The 17,013-nt window shown below is 41.1% G+C and overlaps 1 protein-coding gene across 4 annotated transcripts in view; it reads right to left on the bottom strand.

Moving 5' to 3' along the window:
- The window catches only part of mpped2a (metallophosphoesterase domain containing 2a), a 71,488-nt gene extending 57,514 nt beyond the window's left edge, over positions 1-13,974 (bottom strand). The window contains exons 1-2 of one of the 4 annotated variants that reach the window (XM_044221367.1): positions 13,520-13,974; positions 10,777-11,049 (exon numbers count right to left, since the gene is read on the bottom strand). In XM_044221367.1, the coding sequence (XP_044077302.1) occupies positions 10,777-10,889 (113 nt within the window). In that variant the 5' untranslated portion in view covers positions 10,890-11,049; positions 13,520-13,974. Of the gene's footprint in view, positions 1-10,776; positions 11,050-12,073; positions 13,085-13,139; positions 13,339-13,380; positions 13,403-13,519 lie in introns of those variants that run through there. The other 3 variants (XM_044221628.1, XM_044221542.1, XM_044221457.1) reach the window with 3 other exon arrangements.
- Positions 13,975-17,013: the final 3,039 nt, after the last annotated feature.

Genomic DNA, 17,013 nt, shown 5'->3' with positions numbered 1-17,013 from the left:
GGCTGAGGAGACAAGCTCTACGTGGCCCCCGGGGCCAAACTCCAACCAGCAGACTGCTGGGAGAATAAACTAGTGGAATAGTGTTCACCTGAACAGACAACACCACTCATGATAGAGAGAGTACACATTAAAAAAAAAGCATGACAACTTTTACTTGACGCTTTGCTTGAAGTTATCGCTCAATACTGGGTTGGTAGCAAGCAATAACTACTGAAAACCGTGTATAAGTATGTAGGCTAGCAACAAATGTCAGATTCATAATCTTGCTGTTATTCTTAAAATCAAAATTTTTTGCCAGTTTTGGACTACTTTGTTAGGCAAAGTTCTTGTACAGCTTCTTGTGTTTAGACAACATTTGTGGCTTCTTTTGGTAAGTGGCAGAGAGGGTTTGTAGAAAAGCTTGTTTATATACCTAAAAGTAAAATTTACACATAGCCCTTAACGCAGTAAGAATATTATTTTGAAAAATGATCGTTAATAATTAAAGAAATGTACGTCGCCTGTGTCGGTGTAACATACACAAATATCTGCCTCATACCACTTGTGTAGAGCTAGATGTTCTAGATGTGTAGCGCATGTACCTGACAGTAACCGGTCTCTGAACAAAACAAAACAATTCAATGTGAGCAATACACCTACCAATTAAAACATTGCCGATTCTGCATCTGTTAAAACAGAAACGGAGATGGATGTCGAATTATGAAAACCTACTGAAAATCCTCCCTCATTTCTTTTTCCATCAAATCAATAAAAAATCCTTACAGCTGCTTCAGATGCAAAAACGTTCCAAAAAATATGTCCGTTTAGTTTTTTAAGATGGAAAAGATCCCATCCCCAGAATGACAACAACTTCAACACTGTTCTGTCTCCTTGATCATTCTCAGGGGAAATTAAAATGACGTTATCTCCATCTCTGAGGTGGGATGCATTCACCAATTTGTGAACACCTTACAGAAAAGAAAAAGAGCATCTAGCGTACAGTCTTTCATTAAGTTTTACGTAAACGAAATAAAATGACTTTTGAAATGAGTCACGTGTATTATAAACAAAACACTAATTACCAGTAAAGGCAAAGTAAACACACTTTAAACTGCATAAATGGAGGACTTGTCACATTGAGAAGTTGCAGGCTCCGGCAGCTTTACCTCCAGTTCATGTCAAGGGGGAAGTGACATCATCAGGAGATCGTGCCCTGCGATGCCAAAATCTCAAAGACATCAAAAGGGCTTCAATCTCAAAAACAGCAGACCTGTCCAATGTCAACTGTCACTTAACCCCCCCACCACCATCAACTCCACCACCACCACCACCGTCCCGCGGGGCTCCAGCAGCAGGGTCAGGGGTGGAGAGGGAACTTAATCAAGGGTTCTCCTGTTACAAAAGCCCATCCACTCCTGCCGGCGAGCAGCGGCAGGCTGACGGAAACAAAAAGGCCACGAAATGGGACTGGCTCTTTGTTCTCAGGAGAGCTGAAGCCTGACTGCTGCTCCTCCACAAAGTGTTTGGAAGGAAAATAGAACAAGGTATGGCGAGATGAGACGTAAACATGATGCTGCACTATTAATTGTAAACATTTGTTTTTCTATGCGGAATTGATTAATAATCATGGATTTCTGGGCTACTGCGGCGTTTTCAATTCCCGAAAAGTCCTATTGTGGTACATCAATAGCCTGACAATCAGACTGAATTGCTGTTTCGTTTTCACTTCATTATTCAGTCAGACATTGTGTTCATGTTAGCGGTTTTCTGTTTGGGAAAGGGGGTTATTTTGCTCTCAGTAGAGTCTGACGTATTCGTCCCAACAACAACATTTTCAGTCCACAAGATAGCAGTTGCTTGGTTAACTTAATGTTTGTTATGTTGATCAAGGAAACATGTCCATTTAAGAGTTATTATTTCCGAAAGACGACCTATAGCAAACTGTAAAGATCATCTATCTCATCCACACTTGTCACCATTTTCTGTTTGGAGCAGATTCTGGAGCAGGAAGATGATATTGCCACTTTAATCTCGCCTACAAAGTGGACAGGCTCGGATGTTTTTCCAACCTATGTGATCTATTTGAATGAATGAAAAAAATGTTGGTAGAGATTCAAAGGTCTGGAACCAGGCTAGAACAGTGTTTCCATTACAAATGGCCAATCAGAACCATGTGACACAAACAAGCATGAAAGGTGGAGAAGCAGCTGAGAAACCTCACACCAAGTATCTGTGGAAAATCAGAACAAGCAACACAGAAAAAAAAAACAAAAAAAAACAACAGATCAGACAAAAGGTTAGAGAACAAAATCCTGAACATGTTTTAGTTCCTAAAAGTGGATCATCATCTGTCATCTGGAGACACTTTGGTTTTAAACCAGACGACCACAAACAAGAACAGACCCTGGATGGAGGGTTGCTTCAGGTTGTAGCTGCACCACAAACTAATAACAGTATTGTAACAATTACAGTAAAACAGTAACAGTGAAAACCTTTTGACTTTGTATCTGCTGCTACTTTAAGAAATTGCAATAAAAAAGTAAAAACAAATGTTTGAGCTCAGACATTAAAGTCAATAGTTATGTTTCTTGAACCAAAGACAAATAAATGTTATTTACAGTTGTGATGACAATATTTAGCAAAAGGAGAAAAATAGTGGAAGGAGTGGAAACACAGCAGAGCTTCGTCGTCCCAAACGACTGGTGCACCTCAAAGATCTCAAACAACAAAACATGAAGCAAACAATGATCCACTTGAAAAGGAGGACCATTTAGTTTTTCCTTGTTTGTGTATCTATCTCAGATCTAATAGCTGGAACTAACGCTGGAGAAGAGGGTGAAAAAACTGCGACACTTCAGAGGGAGCTTTTTAGATCAGAGATGGAACAGAACAGAACAGCGATGGAAACATCAAATTTAGATCCCAGTCACTTCATCAGCACAGGATATCTGTAGGTTTTCCAAAGATGATATATTGCTTTTCAACATCCTGTTGACAAAACTTGGAATTGAACTTCAGAAAGATTTCAAACCCGAAATACAAAAACAAAGCTGGTGGCAAAAGCAGGCAAACTGTGAAACTAAAAACAACAGAATGCTCTGACAGCTCTTAACTCAGCAGTGTCCCAATTTAGGTGCCATTTAGAAAAACTGGAGGAAGCGAGGAATGGACAACAACTTGGTGGACCAGGTTGCTCTCTCCAGGTCGTCTCCCATCACAGACCCTGGCAGCACCGGGGATATGTCCACATTTCAGTTTGAAAGACACACATTTTCCCACAATTAAATTGCCAATTATCTGAGCATTTTCATCTTTTCATTTCAACCCCCGCTGCTGAGGGGGTTTGCATAAACAAGGTTTAACTTGTTTATCCACAACATGACACAGGGTCCCTTCTTGGACAATACATGAGCAGTAAAGCTACTATTACCAACACAGAGATGGAAATGTCCTGTTTAATTATCATCTGAGCACCTCGACCGGCTTACTCTGTCACGTGACTCAACATGCTGAGCATCCTCCCTCCTTCTAATAAACAAACTCATTAATTGAGACGGCGAAAAAATGTCGATTTTCATTGTCAGACAACGGTCTCCGCTGTGAAACTGGGGCTGCTCCTCTCACTGTGCAGAAACACATCCTATAAAATCATAATTCCAAACAGTTTCCTCGACCACATTTACAGCTCTGTTCCACTATATTAAGAAGAGGAAATACAGCACATAAAAAAAATTCTCGAGGAGTTTATTAATAAAAACCAGGACGGTGTTCAAATGAACATGTGAAGGCCGTGTTCTTCTGGTGCCGTTTCCTCACCAGCTTGTCTCAGAATATCTACGTCCATGGATGCAGGTGGCTGCGTCATTAAATGATTCATACTTACGAGCTCCTCAATTATTCAGAGGGCGGGAATAATTAACAAGGCATCTGGAGGAGAAGGAGTTTGTTAAATGTGGATTCATTAAAATTAATGTATTGAGCTCAGGTGTCTTGAGTGAATGATGTTTTAAACAACCGCCTAAAAAGGAAAAAAACATTTTAACACTGTGTTCTCCAAAATCTCACGAAGTTTTCAGGATGCAGCATCTCCTCTGTTTTTCAAGTGATGCTTCTGTGCCGCAGAAAATACTAATTTTTGATCGGATGCTAAGTGTCCACATTGTTCCAGTAAACAGTTTTTACACCGTTCTAAAATCAGGCAACCACAACAACATTATTTCTCCTTAGTGAAACATTACCAGTTCACTCTCACTGCTGAAACTAACCTAAAAATGGGTTAAACTGACTACAAACACTAAATAGATGATAATGTGAACACTGGTCTTTTTGCTTGTGGTAAGTGGGTATGGTATAAGAATGATAATACACTCCAAGGTGTCCTGATATAGAAAATAACGGACTAGGCAGAGGAAATGGCTTTCCACTTCGGAACATTTGTGTGCTTTGATATCCAAGTGCCACCGTTTTGTCTTCCTCAAAAATATTTCGGTTATACATAAAAATTCAATCCATGTGATTACAGATTTTTGATCAATGCAGCCAATCCTTCCTTGATATATTCTCCCTGAAAAAGGTCCAGTGTGTAGGATTTGGTGGTATCTAGCGGTGAAACTGTAGTTTGCAACCATTTGAATACAGCTCGCCTCACCCTCCCCTTCCAAGCATGTTGGAGAAACTACGGTGGCTGCGAAAAATGCAGATGGCCCTATCTAGAGCCAGTGTTTGGTTTGTCCGTTCTGGGCTGCTGTAGAAACATGGCGCTGCAACATGGCGGCCTCCAAGGAATGGAGACCTGCTCCCTCTGACGATATAAAGGGGTTATTCTACGGTAATGAAAACACAACAACTCTTATTTTCAGGTTATTATAAACTAATGAAAACATACTTATGAATATTATATTCCATTTCTGCCAATAGCTCCTCCTAAATGTTACACACTGGTCCGAGTATCAACCAAAAAAGTATCAAAAACTGTGACGTACTGAAAGATTCTTAGTGTTATTTACTTAGTATTTCATCAGATTATAATATCATATACATAATTTTTCTAATTGTATTGTATTTCATTTAAGCAAAGTTCTTATGCAGTTGCCTTGTGTTATTAAACACAGATGCATTTGAGAAATTTTGTTGGGAAAAGGGTTCTGTAGAACATTAGACCGATTTCAAACCCGAAATACAAAAACAAAGCTGGTGGCAAAAGCAGGCAAACTGTGAAACTAAAAACAGAATGCTCTGACAGCTCTTAACTCAGCAGTGTCCCAATTTAGGTGCCGTTTAGAAAAACTGGAGGAAGCGAGGAATGGACAACAACTTGGTGGACCAGGTTGCGTTCCCGGGTCGTCTCCCATCACAGACCCTGGCAGCACCGGGGAAGTCGGCTTTCTCCACTGACTCTGTTTTGTTGGCTTACATGGTGCACACATCCGGTGGGAATTAAATAAATTAACACTCTTAAAAAGGCGTTAATGGCGTAATGCAGTTAAGTCATTGAGTGAGAAATGCCAACACATCTGAGATCAAGATCTTTATTAAGTCTTTAGTCTTTATTATTATTATTAAGTCTTAGTATTTAGGGTTTGAATCACTTTTCTCCCTCTACTGCTTCATGGAGCCATTTTTTAAGAAACTACTACGGCACGTTCAAGTTCTCCTACACATTTTGAACAATATTTCATATTAGCAGAATAGCTAAAATGCTTAATTAATAAAAATTCTCTTTACTAAGATTTGTACTGAAAAAAACAAAAAAAAAAAAAAAAAAAATCAGTCAATTGATAATAATTTGTAGACCATTTTGATAATTGTCATTTATCAAAAGAAAAATGTGCAACCTTTGCTCTTTCCAGCTTCTCAAATGTGAGGATTTGCTGCTTTTCTCTGTTTTCAATCAATGTAAATTGAATTTCTTTCAGTTTTAACTGGTTAGAAGGACAAAACAGACAATTTGAAGACATCACCTTGGACTGTAAGAAATTATGATGGCCACTTCTTCTTGCAATTTTCTGACCTTTTCAAACAATCAATTGAAAGAACTAAAATAATCATTAGTTGCAGCTCCTACTAGGATTTAATTCTAAGGGGAAATTCTTTGAAAACGTCATAAGTGATTTTTCTGAAGCTTTGAGAATACAGCCCCAGGAAATTAAATGTTAGGAGCAATTAAGTTCAACTGTGTGTATCAAAATGTTGTAGATATGATTTGCCGCTAACCTTTTTCTAGAGTCCAATAACAGGATTTAAGACATTTTAAGACGTATTTACTCCTTAAATTCAAGATTTTTTTTAGACTTTTTAAGGGCTCACAAAAATCTTAACACACCAGCAGATCTCCAGTCTACAGTCCTTTTAGTTTCAACTCTCTTGTCAGTTTGTCTGCATCTGTGTGTCTGGCCTTCCCGCAGTCTGGCCCAGATCCTGCTCAAATTGGATTTGAAGCCATTAGTGTCCCAACTCAAAGCATATGTTCCAAGTTGCTGAGCATTTCGTTTCACGAGACGACGATGAGGGGGCCGAGGAAAGAAAGAAAAAAAAACCCAAAAAAAAAACCAAAACATAGACGGCGCAGAAAAATAAACCAGACACAAACAGGACTGGACCGAGTCTGTCGCTCACTTACAGACAGAGAGAGACGTCCCATGCTTCGAAGAAAACCCACTTTGACTTCAGGGTCACGTTCCTGAGCATTAGCCTGTAACTGCCACTGTGTGTGTGTGTGTGTGTGTGTGTGTGTGTGTGTGTGTGCTTGTCAGTCCGAGTATATGAGTGTGTACATGCTCTACATGCATGTTTTCATATGTGGTTCAGAGAGCGATACCTTCCACACCACACAAAAGGCGCTGCTGTACTCCATCAAAGAAATCTAAATATGCTGTCTGGGGTGGGGGGACATTAGAGCAGGGATTGTATTTCAAAATGCAGGCGACCCCCCTGCATTTCGATTTTTTTCTCTCTCTCTTTGCTTTCAGCGAAGCAACAACTTTATTTATGTCCAAATACTGTGGATGCAGTAAGAGAACCCCCAAGCAAGTCGGATCATTATCTCTCAAATCTAAACAAGCCTTTACTTTCCCAGAACAGAGGTCGTATTCTATAAGCACTTAAACATAGCGGGGGGATGGGCTTATAGGAGTGTGTGTGTGTGTGTGTGTGTGTGTGTGTGTGTGTGTGTGTGTGTGTGTGTGTGTGTGTGTGATCCCGGGGTTCCCAGTCTGAGTTTAAGAATGGCAGGGTAAAACACTGCAGGCTCTGTGGAAGCCAGGAAACAGCCTAATGTATTTATCCAAACACATATCTGCTGAGAGGCCCCATGGCTTCAACACATCCCCTTCCTACAGGGGCTTCACCTCCTAAAACTACCACAGTGAAAACCAGCAGCACTGTACAATATGGGCAAAAAATTATTATACTGGTTATTTAGATAAACATCATGATTATTTGTTCCAAGTTTCAGGAGGTTTAACTGAATTTCTGAACCTTAAAACACACGGTCACGCTTACATTTTTCATTGCTGTGTTTCTCAGACAAGCAGAAGCCAGAGCATCTTGTTTTCACTCCTGCTGCCTGACTCTTTTTACTTAATACACCTAATAAACAGCTACCTTTTCTTACTAGGCAAACATCATCTACAATCTGTTCTTGTTTTTCGTCGTCTGGAATAAAACTAAACTGTCTCCAGATGACAAATGATGATCCACTTTTAGAAACTTAAGCGTTTTCAGGATTTTCCTCATAAAATTCAGGCAGATCCATTCTTTTCCCACTTTGCTTGTTTCCATTTTCCTACAAAGAGGTGTTATGTAAGGTTTCTCTGCTGCTTCTCCGACTGACCTTCGCGTATGGTCAACTGGTGAAATACAGCAGAATAAAAGGCTGCGATGAACCATACAAAGACTTTCCAGGGAACTGAAAACAAAACCTGTCAACGTCAATCATAGAAGCATAAAATAATAATAAATCCAAAAACAAGCGGTGAAATTTCAGTAAAAACTGAACCTTGCAGAGATCATTCTGTCATGTTTTAAAGTCTGAAAATACTGTTTGTACTATATTATTTTCCTTGTCAAACAGCAAAAATTGACGGAGCCTCTTCAAACATTAAAGTAGAAACTGTTCTGGTGAATCCTGTGCTGTCTGGCATGTGTTAACCTTGATTCATATTGAAGCATTTGGCCTGATTTATTGCTGTCTTTGTCAACCACTAAAATGGACTGATGTAACACAAACTGCTAGGTGACCTCGTCTCCTTTTCCACATTCACCGACGCTCGTTGTGCTGGCAGCCCTGCTTGCAGCTGAGGAATCCCGGCACAATAATGTGGACACTGCCAACACCGGGAGGAAGGTAAGAGTCCCATTTAGCTGTTTACACGATTCCATAATTTGACCATCTCCCTAAAATAATCCTGTTTACATGAACATGATTATGCAGACAGAATTGTGGAAATCTGAATGTTTGAGGTAAACAAAATAAAAAAAAACAAAAAAAAACTCGTTTGCCAGATGTTGTTGCTCCCCAAAGCAAGGGAGTGCGGCTGGTTGACTTTTGCTTTTCAGCTCTTCAGTCTGCACAGATCTTTAACTGCTGGCCAAATCGTCCTCTAGCTCCAATTTATCTGACGTTTATCTAAAAATGTCTCCTTTATGATGTTTAAACATCGTCACGTCATAAAATAAACTCCTGTCAACCCTGCCGGCTGCCATTGGTTCAACTCCGTACAGACGCCACTTCCCTTCCACCTCAACGCAACACGATGATCAGAGCACACGTGCAACCTGACCTCCACTCAGGACGACGGACTGACAAAGCGTCAATTAAACAAGAGAACTCCACTTATGAATCTGCCTACATTAACTTCAGTCGTATCTTTAATTTCAGTCTGATCAGAGATACAAATAATTATGCAACAAGCGATGCAGTACTGTTACTCCTTTTAGATTTAGGGGTTCAAGGGTAAAAATATATTTTTATAAACTGCTGCTGTTTTTTGGAACAGTGTTTCAGGGTCTCCGAAGCAACTGGAAGAGAGGAGTTTTAAACTCGTGGTAAAGAAGTGGTTGTTTTAACAGTCAATCATGAGTCCATTTTGAATGTTTTTTTTTTTTAAACCTGACTTGACAATCTGTGGAATACCACCACCAGTACCATTTTCGCTTTCTAACCATGGAAACAAGCTTCGAGCTTTACTGTGTTTTTACCCTCAACAATATAATTATATGTCATAACTTGAGGATTGCAGTGTTGTTTTTACAAAACTTTCCAATCTGTCTATAACAAAGACTACACTTACGTAGTTAGTGCATGGCTATTTTCCTCACATTAATGCCTGGTCGTTGTGTGTAAATTAACTTTTTAAGTTGTTTTGTGTGTAAACTCACGACCAACTTGCTTCATATTTAATTATTTTGGCAAAAATATTTCATCTATCCTTATTTGTTTCACCTGAAATATGGAAAATGCCAAAGAGAAAGTGAGGCAGTAGGTGTGTGTGTCGGCTTTTCTCCAAAAAATAATCGTGCATCTAAAACAACCCAATCAAACCAAAATTACCCCAACAAAGAATAGAGTTCAATCAAAGAGCAAAACAATAAATAAAGTGCCAAACAAATCCACTATAATGACAATGAAAACAGCAGACAGGCATCACTCTGGTGCTCTTCTTCAATCACTTCCTGTCCCTGCTGCAGGTTAACGTTTTACACGACACTCTCAAGCACACTGTGCATGTAACCACAACCAACAATCACTCAAACCTTTTATAAAAGCTCAAAACTGCTGTAATTGGGAGAAGACACACGCAGCTCTGTGTTAATATCTGTCCACAGATAAAACACAGCGCTCTGATGAGTGTGTGCGTGGCGAGGGCTGACGGGTCACAGCGCTCTGACCCACTAATGTGAGGCAGAGCGTAACCACATCAGACAAGAGCAACGCTAAGTAACTGGTCTGATAAATAAATAAAGAGAGCGCCCTAACGTGGACAAAGTGTTCATGCACTGCAATGACAACATGGCACAAATGATAACAGTCTCATAGAGCGACCACAGGGAACAGCGGTGAGCTGTCCGCAACGCACGACAGGGAGAAAAAACTCCTGAGTCAGAAAAGCTTTTACTCAAATCTGTGTGAACCATGGACAGCATTTCGTTTTCAGTGCGTGATTGTGTTTGCGCAAATGCTGCATGTTTTTAAAATTTGACTCCGGTGTTTCAAACAATATGGTTCACCTGCCACACTCACTGCAATTTTTTATTTATTTATTTTTTTTCAAAAACAGTAATATTTAATTTGCGTAAATGTTACACAGTACAGTTTGTGCAGTTTTTGGTCTCTGCCTGTTCTCAAAGTTTGTCCTTGCTGGCCACCGTACACCCTCTGAGCTTGATCCAATTAAATCAAAGTATAAACAAAGACTCACCAAACAGGCTCTTGATTGGCTTCCTGTTGCACCTCAAAATGTCTAAATTTCTGCCCCCCCCCCACACACAGAGCCAAGATTATTGATTCTTCTGAAATTTGTTTAAAACTTCATACAAAACCAGCCTGAAAACATAAAAAGGTGAAATAAAGTGGTCATAAAATAAATAAATCAAAAAGACCTGGATGTATTCAATTTGTCCTTATATTTGGTTTAAGATTGAAAACAGGCAGCATGACACATTTACAAGTAAATTTAATTTGTCAGGTAAAAAAATACTCTTAATGCTGTTGATGTTGCTCATGGCAGGTGATCCACAGTGTGTGTGTGTGTGTGTGTGTGTGTGTGTGTGTGTGTGTGTGAGATTGTGTGCACTTACATGTGCACATGTGGAGGTTGGAAGCGGCTCTGGTTGATGTTGTAGTGTGTGAAGGCCTGTGTGGGGTTGGAGCTGTACTCGTCCACCGTGATGGTCACTTTGCCATGAGCCATCCTTCCGCCGTTTGGACATGAGACGCCGTTTGTTCACCGGGATTCAGCAGCGAGCCGTGCAGCGGTCATCCTTCAGAGCCGCTCAAGAAGCCCAGGAAGTCTCCCAGTAGCAGGAGCGGCAGCAACCCAGCCGACCGACTCGACCACGACACACTGCAGTCTGCACCGACAGGAGACACACATCAGCTGCTTTAAACAGGGCCACAAGGCATGCACCCACTTCTGAAAACACTGGTAGGAAGGTCCAACATAAAAACATCCATGAATAAATCTATACACATTTTTACTGTTCAAAAACAGGTGGCTTGTAGAGCTAAAATGACTTGAAGCAGTGGAAATACACAAACAGAGCACACATCAAGTAAGGAGAGGAGCTTTTTCCCTAATCATTTGTAATCACAATGTTCATATATTCTGTATGCTGCAATTACAGTTTTCGTCTTTGGTTTCAAAGAGCACAAAGAGAAGCAGAACTGGTTTTTGCTGTCACAATTTGATTTTGGAAGAAAGACTCCTGGAACAGCTCATCAAACCATTCTTCATAAAATCCTAATTAGAAAAATGCAGTGAGGCAACTTCAACATAATTAGCAGATTTATTCTACCTTTTCAAACAATATGGCATTTCGTTGTGAGAATAAAAATTCTTTCAAAAACTAAACACTGGACTGTTAAGGCGACAATTTACAATCTGGAAGGCAGGTTTTTAATTGCTGCTCTGCTGCTCATAACCCGGTTGGTTTTAATGCAAAGTAATATATTCAAATGTAAAAATGACTGCAGGCATGGCCTCTAAGGCATTAGCCTGTTGAAATTAAACCAAAAAAAAAAAAAAAGCAGCAGGTTGTGATCAAATTGTTGCAATGCCTTCACAATGCATGCACAAAACAGGTCTGAGTCCCCGCTGACTATTACCCCCCAAAAACACACAAAAATAAAGCAAAGTTCTGCTCTTTTTAATTCCAGGCCTGGTGCTCTAATTCTGAAATGAACCAGTAACAATTAATCTGCCAGCTGAACTGGTATCTTTGCATAACCGTACAACTAAGACAAAATCAGGTTTGAAAAAAAAAAAAAAAAAAAAAAAAAAAAACACACTTTCCACTCCTTAAATTCTGGAAGGAAAAGCAGCTAAAATGCTGCACAACAAGTGTGTTTTTGCATCTCGAGAGCTCGCTCACTCACCGGGCTTCGCTGTGTGTGTGTGTCTCCTTGCACCCTGAGCTTCCCTCCTGTCTGACCTCCCTGACTGATAGTAAAGTGGCCACTGTGGGCTTGACAGGCTTTTTATACCAGACCTCCTGATGCAGCCAGGAGCACAAGAGGAAAGGGGGGGGGGGAAGGAAAAAATTGCCCTCAATTTAACAAGTGTGTCATCTTTCTCTTTTTTTTTGGAGGGTAATCAGCAGCTCCAGAGTTCACTTGATGGTTAAATCCTGTGATGCAGTGGTGAGTAAAAAGCACAAAAGCATTGATTTATGTTTTCTGGGTCAGCTGGATGCTACTTCCTATGATATGTCCAATGAATTTAAGTCAGAAAGATTTATGCCAGCCTATAAAAAACCCCAAAAACAAACAAAAAAAAAGGTGGGTAAACTCAAATCCTGCAAATAGTTTAAGCAGCTCCACTAAACACTCCCAAGTCTTCCTTGTTTTTTTACATTGCAAAGTTAAAATGACATTATTCCAACTCCAATGAATCATTGCGGCTGGCTGCACGAGAAACAAGTTTGCAGATCTTCCTGGGCCTTCAAAAAACAAACAAAAAAAAAAGGATAAAAAAAAAAAAGATTTCACTTAAATTAAAAAGCTGCCCCGTTAGGCGCCTTGCACACACTTCACCTCAGCAATCATTTCCCCCAAGGCAAAATCTAAAATCTGAAGTTACTGTTGCTGCTTCTCGCAAAATGTGCTCTCTCTCTTTTTGTTGTTTTTTTTGCAAATGTAGGCCGAAAAACTAAGGACGGGTTTCTGTGCAGCATGCTCCACGGGCTCCTCGCCGTGTGCAGACGGTGTGTGTGCGTGTGTGTGTTTCGGGCTGCTGAAACTCGCCTGTCTTTCTCTACCTTGTGGCTACAGTAGCAGCAACTAGCTCTCTAGCTTAGCCTGCTAAAAACCTGCCCTGGCAGTGGGGTTTTTTTTTTTATTATGCAGGCTGTAGCTTCGCACTGGGTTGCTTTTCCATAACGGCGGTGCACGCACACATTGTCAGTCCAGTCGGTGAATATATATGCAGAGTCCAGATACACACCATATAGCTAACTTCACGAGTGGAAATCACTCCGGTAAGCAGAGGGGGTAAAGGCGAATAAATTGACCCTTTCTGATACCATGCATAATATACACGATGTGTGCTATGCGCCGCTTGCTGTGAACACTGCCGCTTGCAGAAATGTATACAAAAAGAAAGGTCCGTGCGATCCTGAACTCTGCTCCTGGAATAATAAAAAAACACCCAAAGGTGGCCAGTGTCACAGCACCGCCGCGCTAACCTCTTGCTCGTCCTCGTAAATGACAAGCCACCTTTTAACCGACGGCTTTGTGTCAGGAATTTCTTTTTTCCTCCCCGTCTCCCCTCTCTACCCTCCCTCCCTCTTCGGTTCTCAAAGCAAAGCGGAAAGGTTGCTCTACCTTCGTCGTGTGGGTTTTATTTGTGCGTTTTTTATCTGGCCGGAGAAAGAGTGTCGGGTCGGGGTCGCCCTCTACGCGGCGGTGGCGGCAGCAGCAGCAGCAGCGGCGGCGGAGGGACGCGGGTCCATGCGGCAGCAACAGGGGAGCGGGCAGGTTCGAACTCGGCCGTCCGGGGGTTGCGGCAGTCTGGGCGGGTAGGGCAGAACCTTCGACCCGGCGGGATCTCGGCTGGCTCCTGTGGAAAGAAACCAGACAAGAGAGCGAGGGAGAGAGAGCCGGAGATGAGGGCGAGAGACACTGACAGACAACAGGGAGAGAGAGAGAGAGAGAGAGAGCGCAGCCTCGGTCTGACGGAGGGGGAGCCGGAGTGCAGTGAGTCGGAGCTGCCACTGGGGTCAGAGAGCAGAGAGAGCAAGAGCGAGCACAACCCCCCGCCACCTCCCGTGCGCGCGCCCTCTCCGGCGGGCACACGCGCGGTGGGAGGGTTAGGAGGGGGGAGGAGGAGGAGGAGGAGGAGGAGGAGGGGTGGCTCGCGCAGTCCCGCTCTACCTCCGTGCTGCATTCACTTGCTGTCGGAAATTACACACTCAAATGATACACCTAACACGCAGCAGCGACTTGGGGCAAAAATGTAGCCAGAATGATTATGTACAATTGAGTTGCCACATATTTTCACTTCCTGTAAATCGTTAGCACTACTTACTAATAATGCAGCCATTATATCAAGGGTTTATAAGTTGTAATTAATAGCAAATATGTTATATGGATTTATGAAAGCTTATTAGATGCATTGCTGGTGATGACCCCGAGATGTCTGGAAATACAGTATATAAAGCCAAAATTATTACATACAACTGCACTGTCATATATTTTCATTCTTAATAAATTAATAGCGCCAAGCTTTAACCAATAACTGGTCATATTATTGGTTATTAGTTATGACTAATGGCTTTATTAACGGTAAATAAATACATTTTCGGTGGTGACCCAGAGTTGCCTACCTGTTAGTTTATAAAGCCAAAATTATTATGCACAACTGAGTTATGTTTTCTTTTTCAATAACATCACAAAGGGTTTGTCAGTCATAATGAATGGTTTTATTAGGGGTTAATAAGTAATTTATGAATTCTTATAGATTATAAGGTACTAATATGAATGTATGGGTTTCCTGGGGTTTTTCTTTTGCTACAACTTATAAACCCTTTATAAAGTCAGCCTTATTAGAAAGTGGCACCAAATCGGTTAAAATGTCTTCAACTCGCCTTATTTGCACTTTTCTTTTTGTTCAAAAAATAGGTGCATGCATGAGCTTTGAGTTCTCAACCCCCAATCAAGCCCTTCAGCATCCATCCCCCTGATTACGTGTATCTTCCTGGAGACACTGAAAACCCTCCCGGGCTGTTTTCCCTCTGTGTCTTCTGTCTTTGTGTGTCTTCTGTTGGCTCTGAAGAAAGTATTGCTGTGGTAGGTTTACTTCAGGCTGTGAGGCTTCATGACATAAGGCTTCATGACATGGCATAATAAGACGGTTATTGATTTTTTTCCCATGAAATCTTATGCAGCATTCAATATTTTGGTCACTGCATCTTGAACTCAGCATACACTGCCTCATTTGTTAACCAGCACGCATGCTGAAACTAATTGATTGTCTCAGTCATGATGGACATTAACAGTGAAATCCTGATACAATAGATGCATTTTCAAATTAATATTGAAATAACTGGGGCATCTGAACACCACAGACTTGAGCTTACTGTTTATTTGAGCATCAACTAACATACAAGTTCCCATACTGAAACACTGTACATTAATTCAGTGCAAGTGTTGACCTGGAATATTTCTTCATAAGATCACAGATGTGTGGAAAAACGGTGCCACAGTGTAGAAGGTGTTGTAAAATCTCTGATTAGAAGACAACATGGCCCCTTTGGGTTCACAAGTAAACAATACTAATGAGTACCTGTGGGAGTCCTTCACACAACCTGAAATGGGGCAGCACAGTTTCCAAACTGGGAAAACCCTGCAACTTGGATGAGCGGGTGTAAAAACAGCATCCTGATCATCAGGGTTTAACTCATTGATTATCATTTCACTAAATTATATATGAAGTCTGGGAGAAAGTTGGTCTTGATTTTGACTCACAAGTGTTGAAATGCACCATATTTGCTTTGGATGGACTGCCATGAAATTTGGCATAGATATTCATGGTTAATATACGCATCGCTGACTTTCCATTTAGTGCCACCAGCAGGTCAAGGTTTCCACTTACTTAGTGAAATATTTCAAAATCTACTAGATGGATTGGCACAAATTTTGGTACAAACATTCATGTTCCCCAAAGGTTCAAAGTGAAATGTCTCCGCACACTGTTGGGTTGATTACTATGCAATTTAGTGCAGACGTTCGCGGTCTTTGTGAACTTTGGTTACCCCTGACTTTTCATCTAGCGTCATCATCAAAATTTCAAAATTTCTCTAGTACTTTAGTTGATTTATACAACAGTTAATGAACATTACAGCCTCACGCAGTCGCTAGCGTGGCTGTAGACTAGTAGGCAGTTTGGTGTCATCATCGCTGCTGCAGATTCATCCTCCACAACATCAAGAGGATACGTCCTTTCCTCACCCAGGAGGCAATGCAGGTCCAGGCTCTTGTCATCTCGCGCAACTCACTCCTGGCTGATGTGCCTACACGTGCCATCCGACCTCTACAGCTCACCCAGAATGCAGCAGCTCGGCTGGTGTTTACAAAGGTGAGAAACATGCCATTTGGCTTAATTTGCGATCATGGACTGAAATTAAAACATAGGAAAAGAGAGGCTAGCGTATGTTGAATGAACCTGTTTGGCCCACTGACTCCAGCCAAACTTTAAATTAGCTAAAAGTAGGATTGTAATGTTGCTGAAATGCCAAACCGATCGGACAGGATTCGGCTGTGGAGATTGGACGTTTGCGAAGGAGCCAAATCAAAGAATCGGTTGTGGCTGTTAATATTTTGTTATTGCAAACAGGGAGTCCCCAGAACTGTTTGGTCCGATAACGGCTAAAGAGAGCAACAATAGCATCCACTGGAGTACAAGGCTCATATTCATTGCGCAATGTTCATTTTGTCAACAATTTCATCTTCACTGTAGATCTCACGTCATACACCACTCCAGTTTTCCTCTCAAGGTGAGGTCCTGTCTTTAGGGTATACAGCACCAGCAGAGATCTTAAGGTGTTGGATGGTTTGCCGTGTTGAATTTGATGATAGATTTGGTTGATAGTTCATTGTGAACGATAACTGCACTAAACAATTTGTATCTGACAACCAATCACAGCTCAAATGACGTAAACATGACAACTGTAAGTTATTGTCCACTTCTGAAAAATGTAGGTTTCCCAATAGCTCCATCATGGTTAAAGATGCATCATATCTGCTGCACATTCACATTAACTGTACTCCATGTGCATCACAATGCACAGAATGAATAAAAAAACAGCTTTGAACTTAGG

This window comes from Siniperca chuatsi, linkage group LG1, assembly GCF_020085105.1.
Source record: "Siniperca chuatsi isolate FFG_IHB_CAS linkage group LG1, ASM2008510v1, whole genome shotgun sequence".
NCBI lineage: Eukaryota > Metazoa > Chordata > Actinopteri > Centrarchiformes > Sinipercidae > Siniperca > Siniperca chuatsi.
The sequence above is the reverse complement of the archived record's forward strand: the minus strand, read 5'-3'. Positions and strand labels throughout refer to the sequence as shown.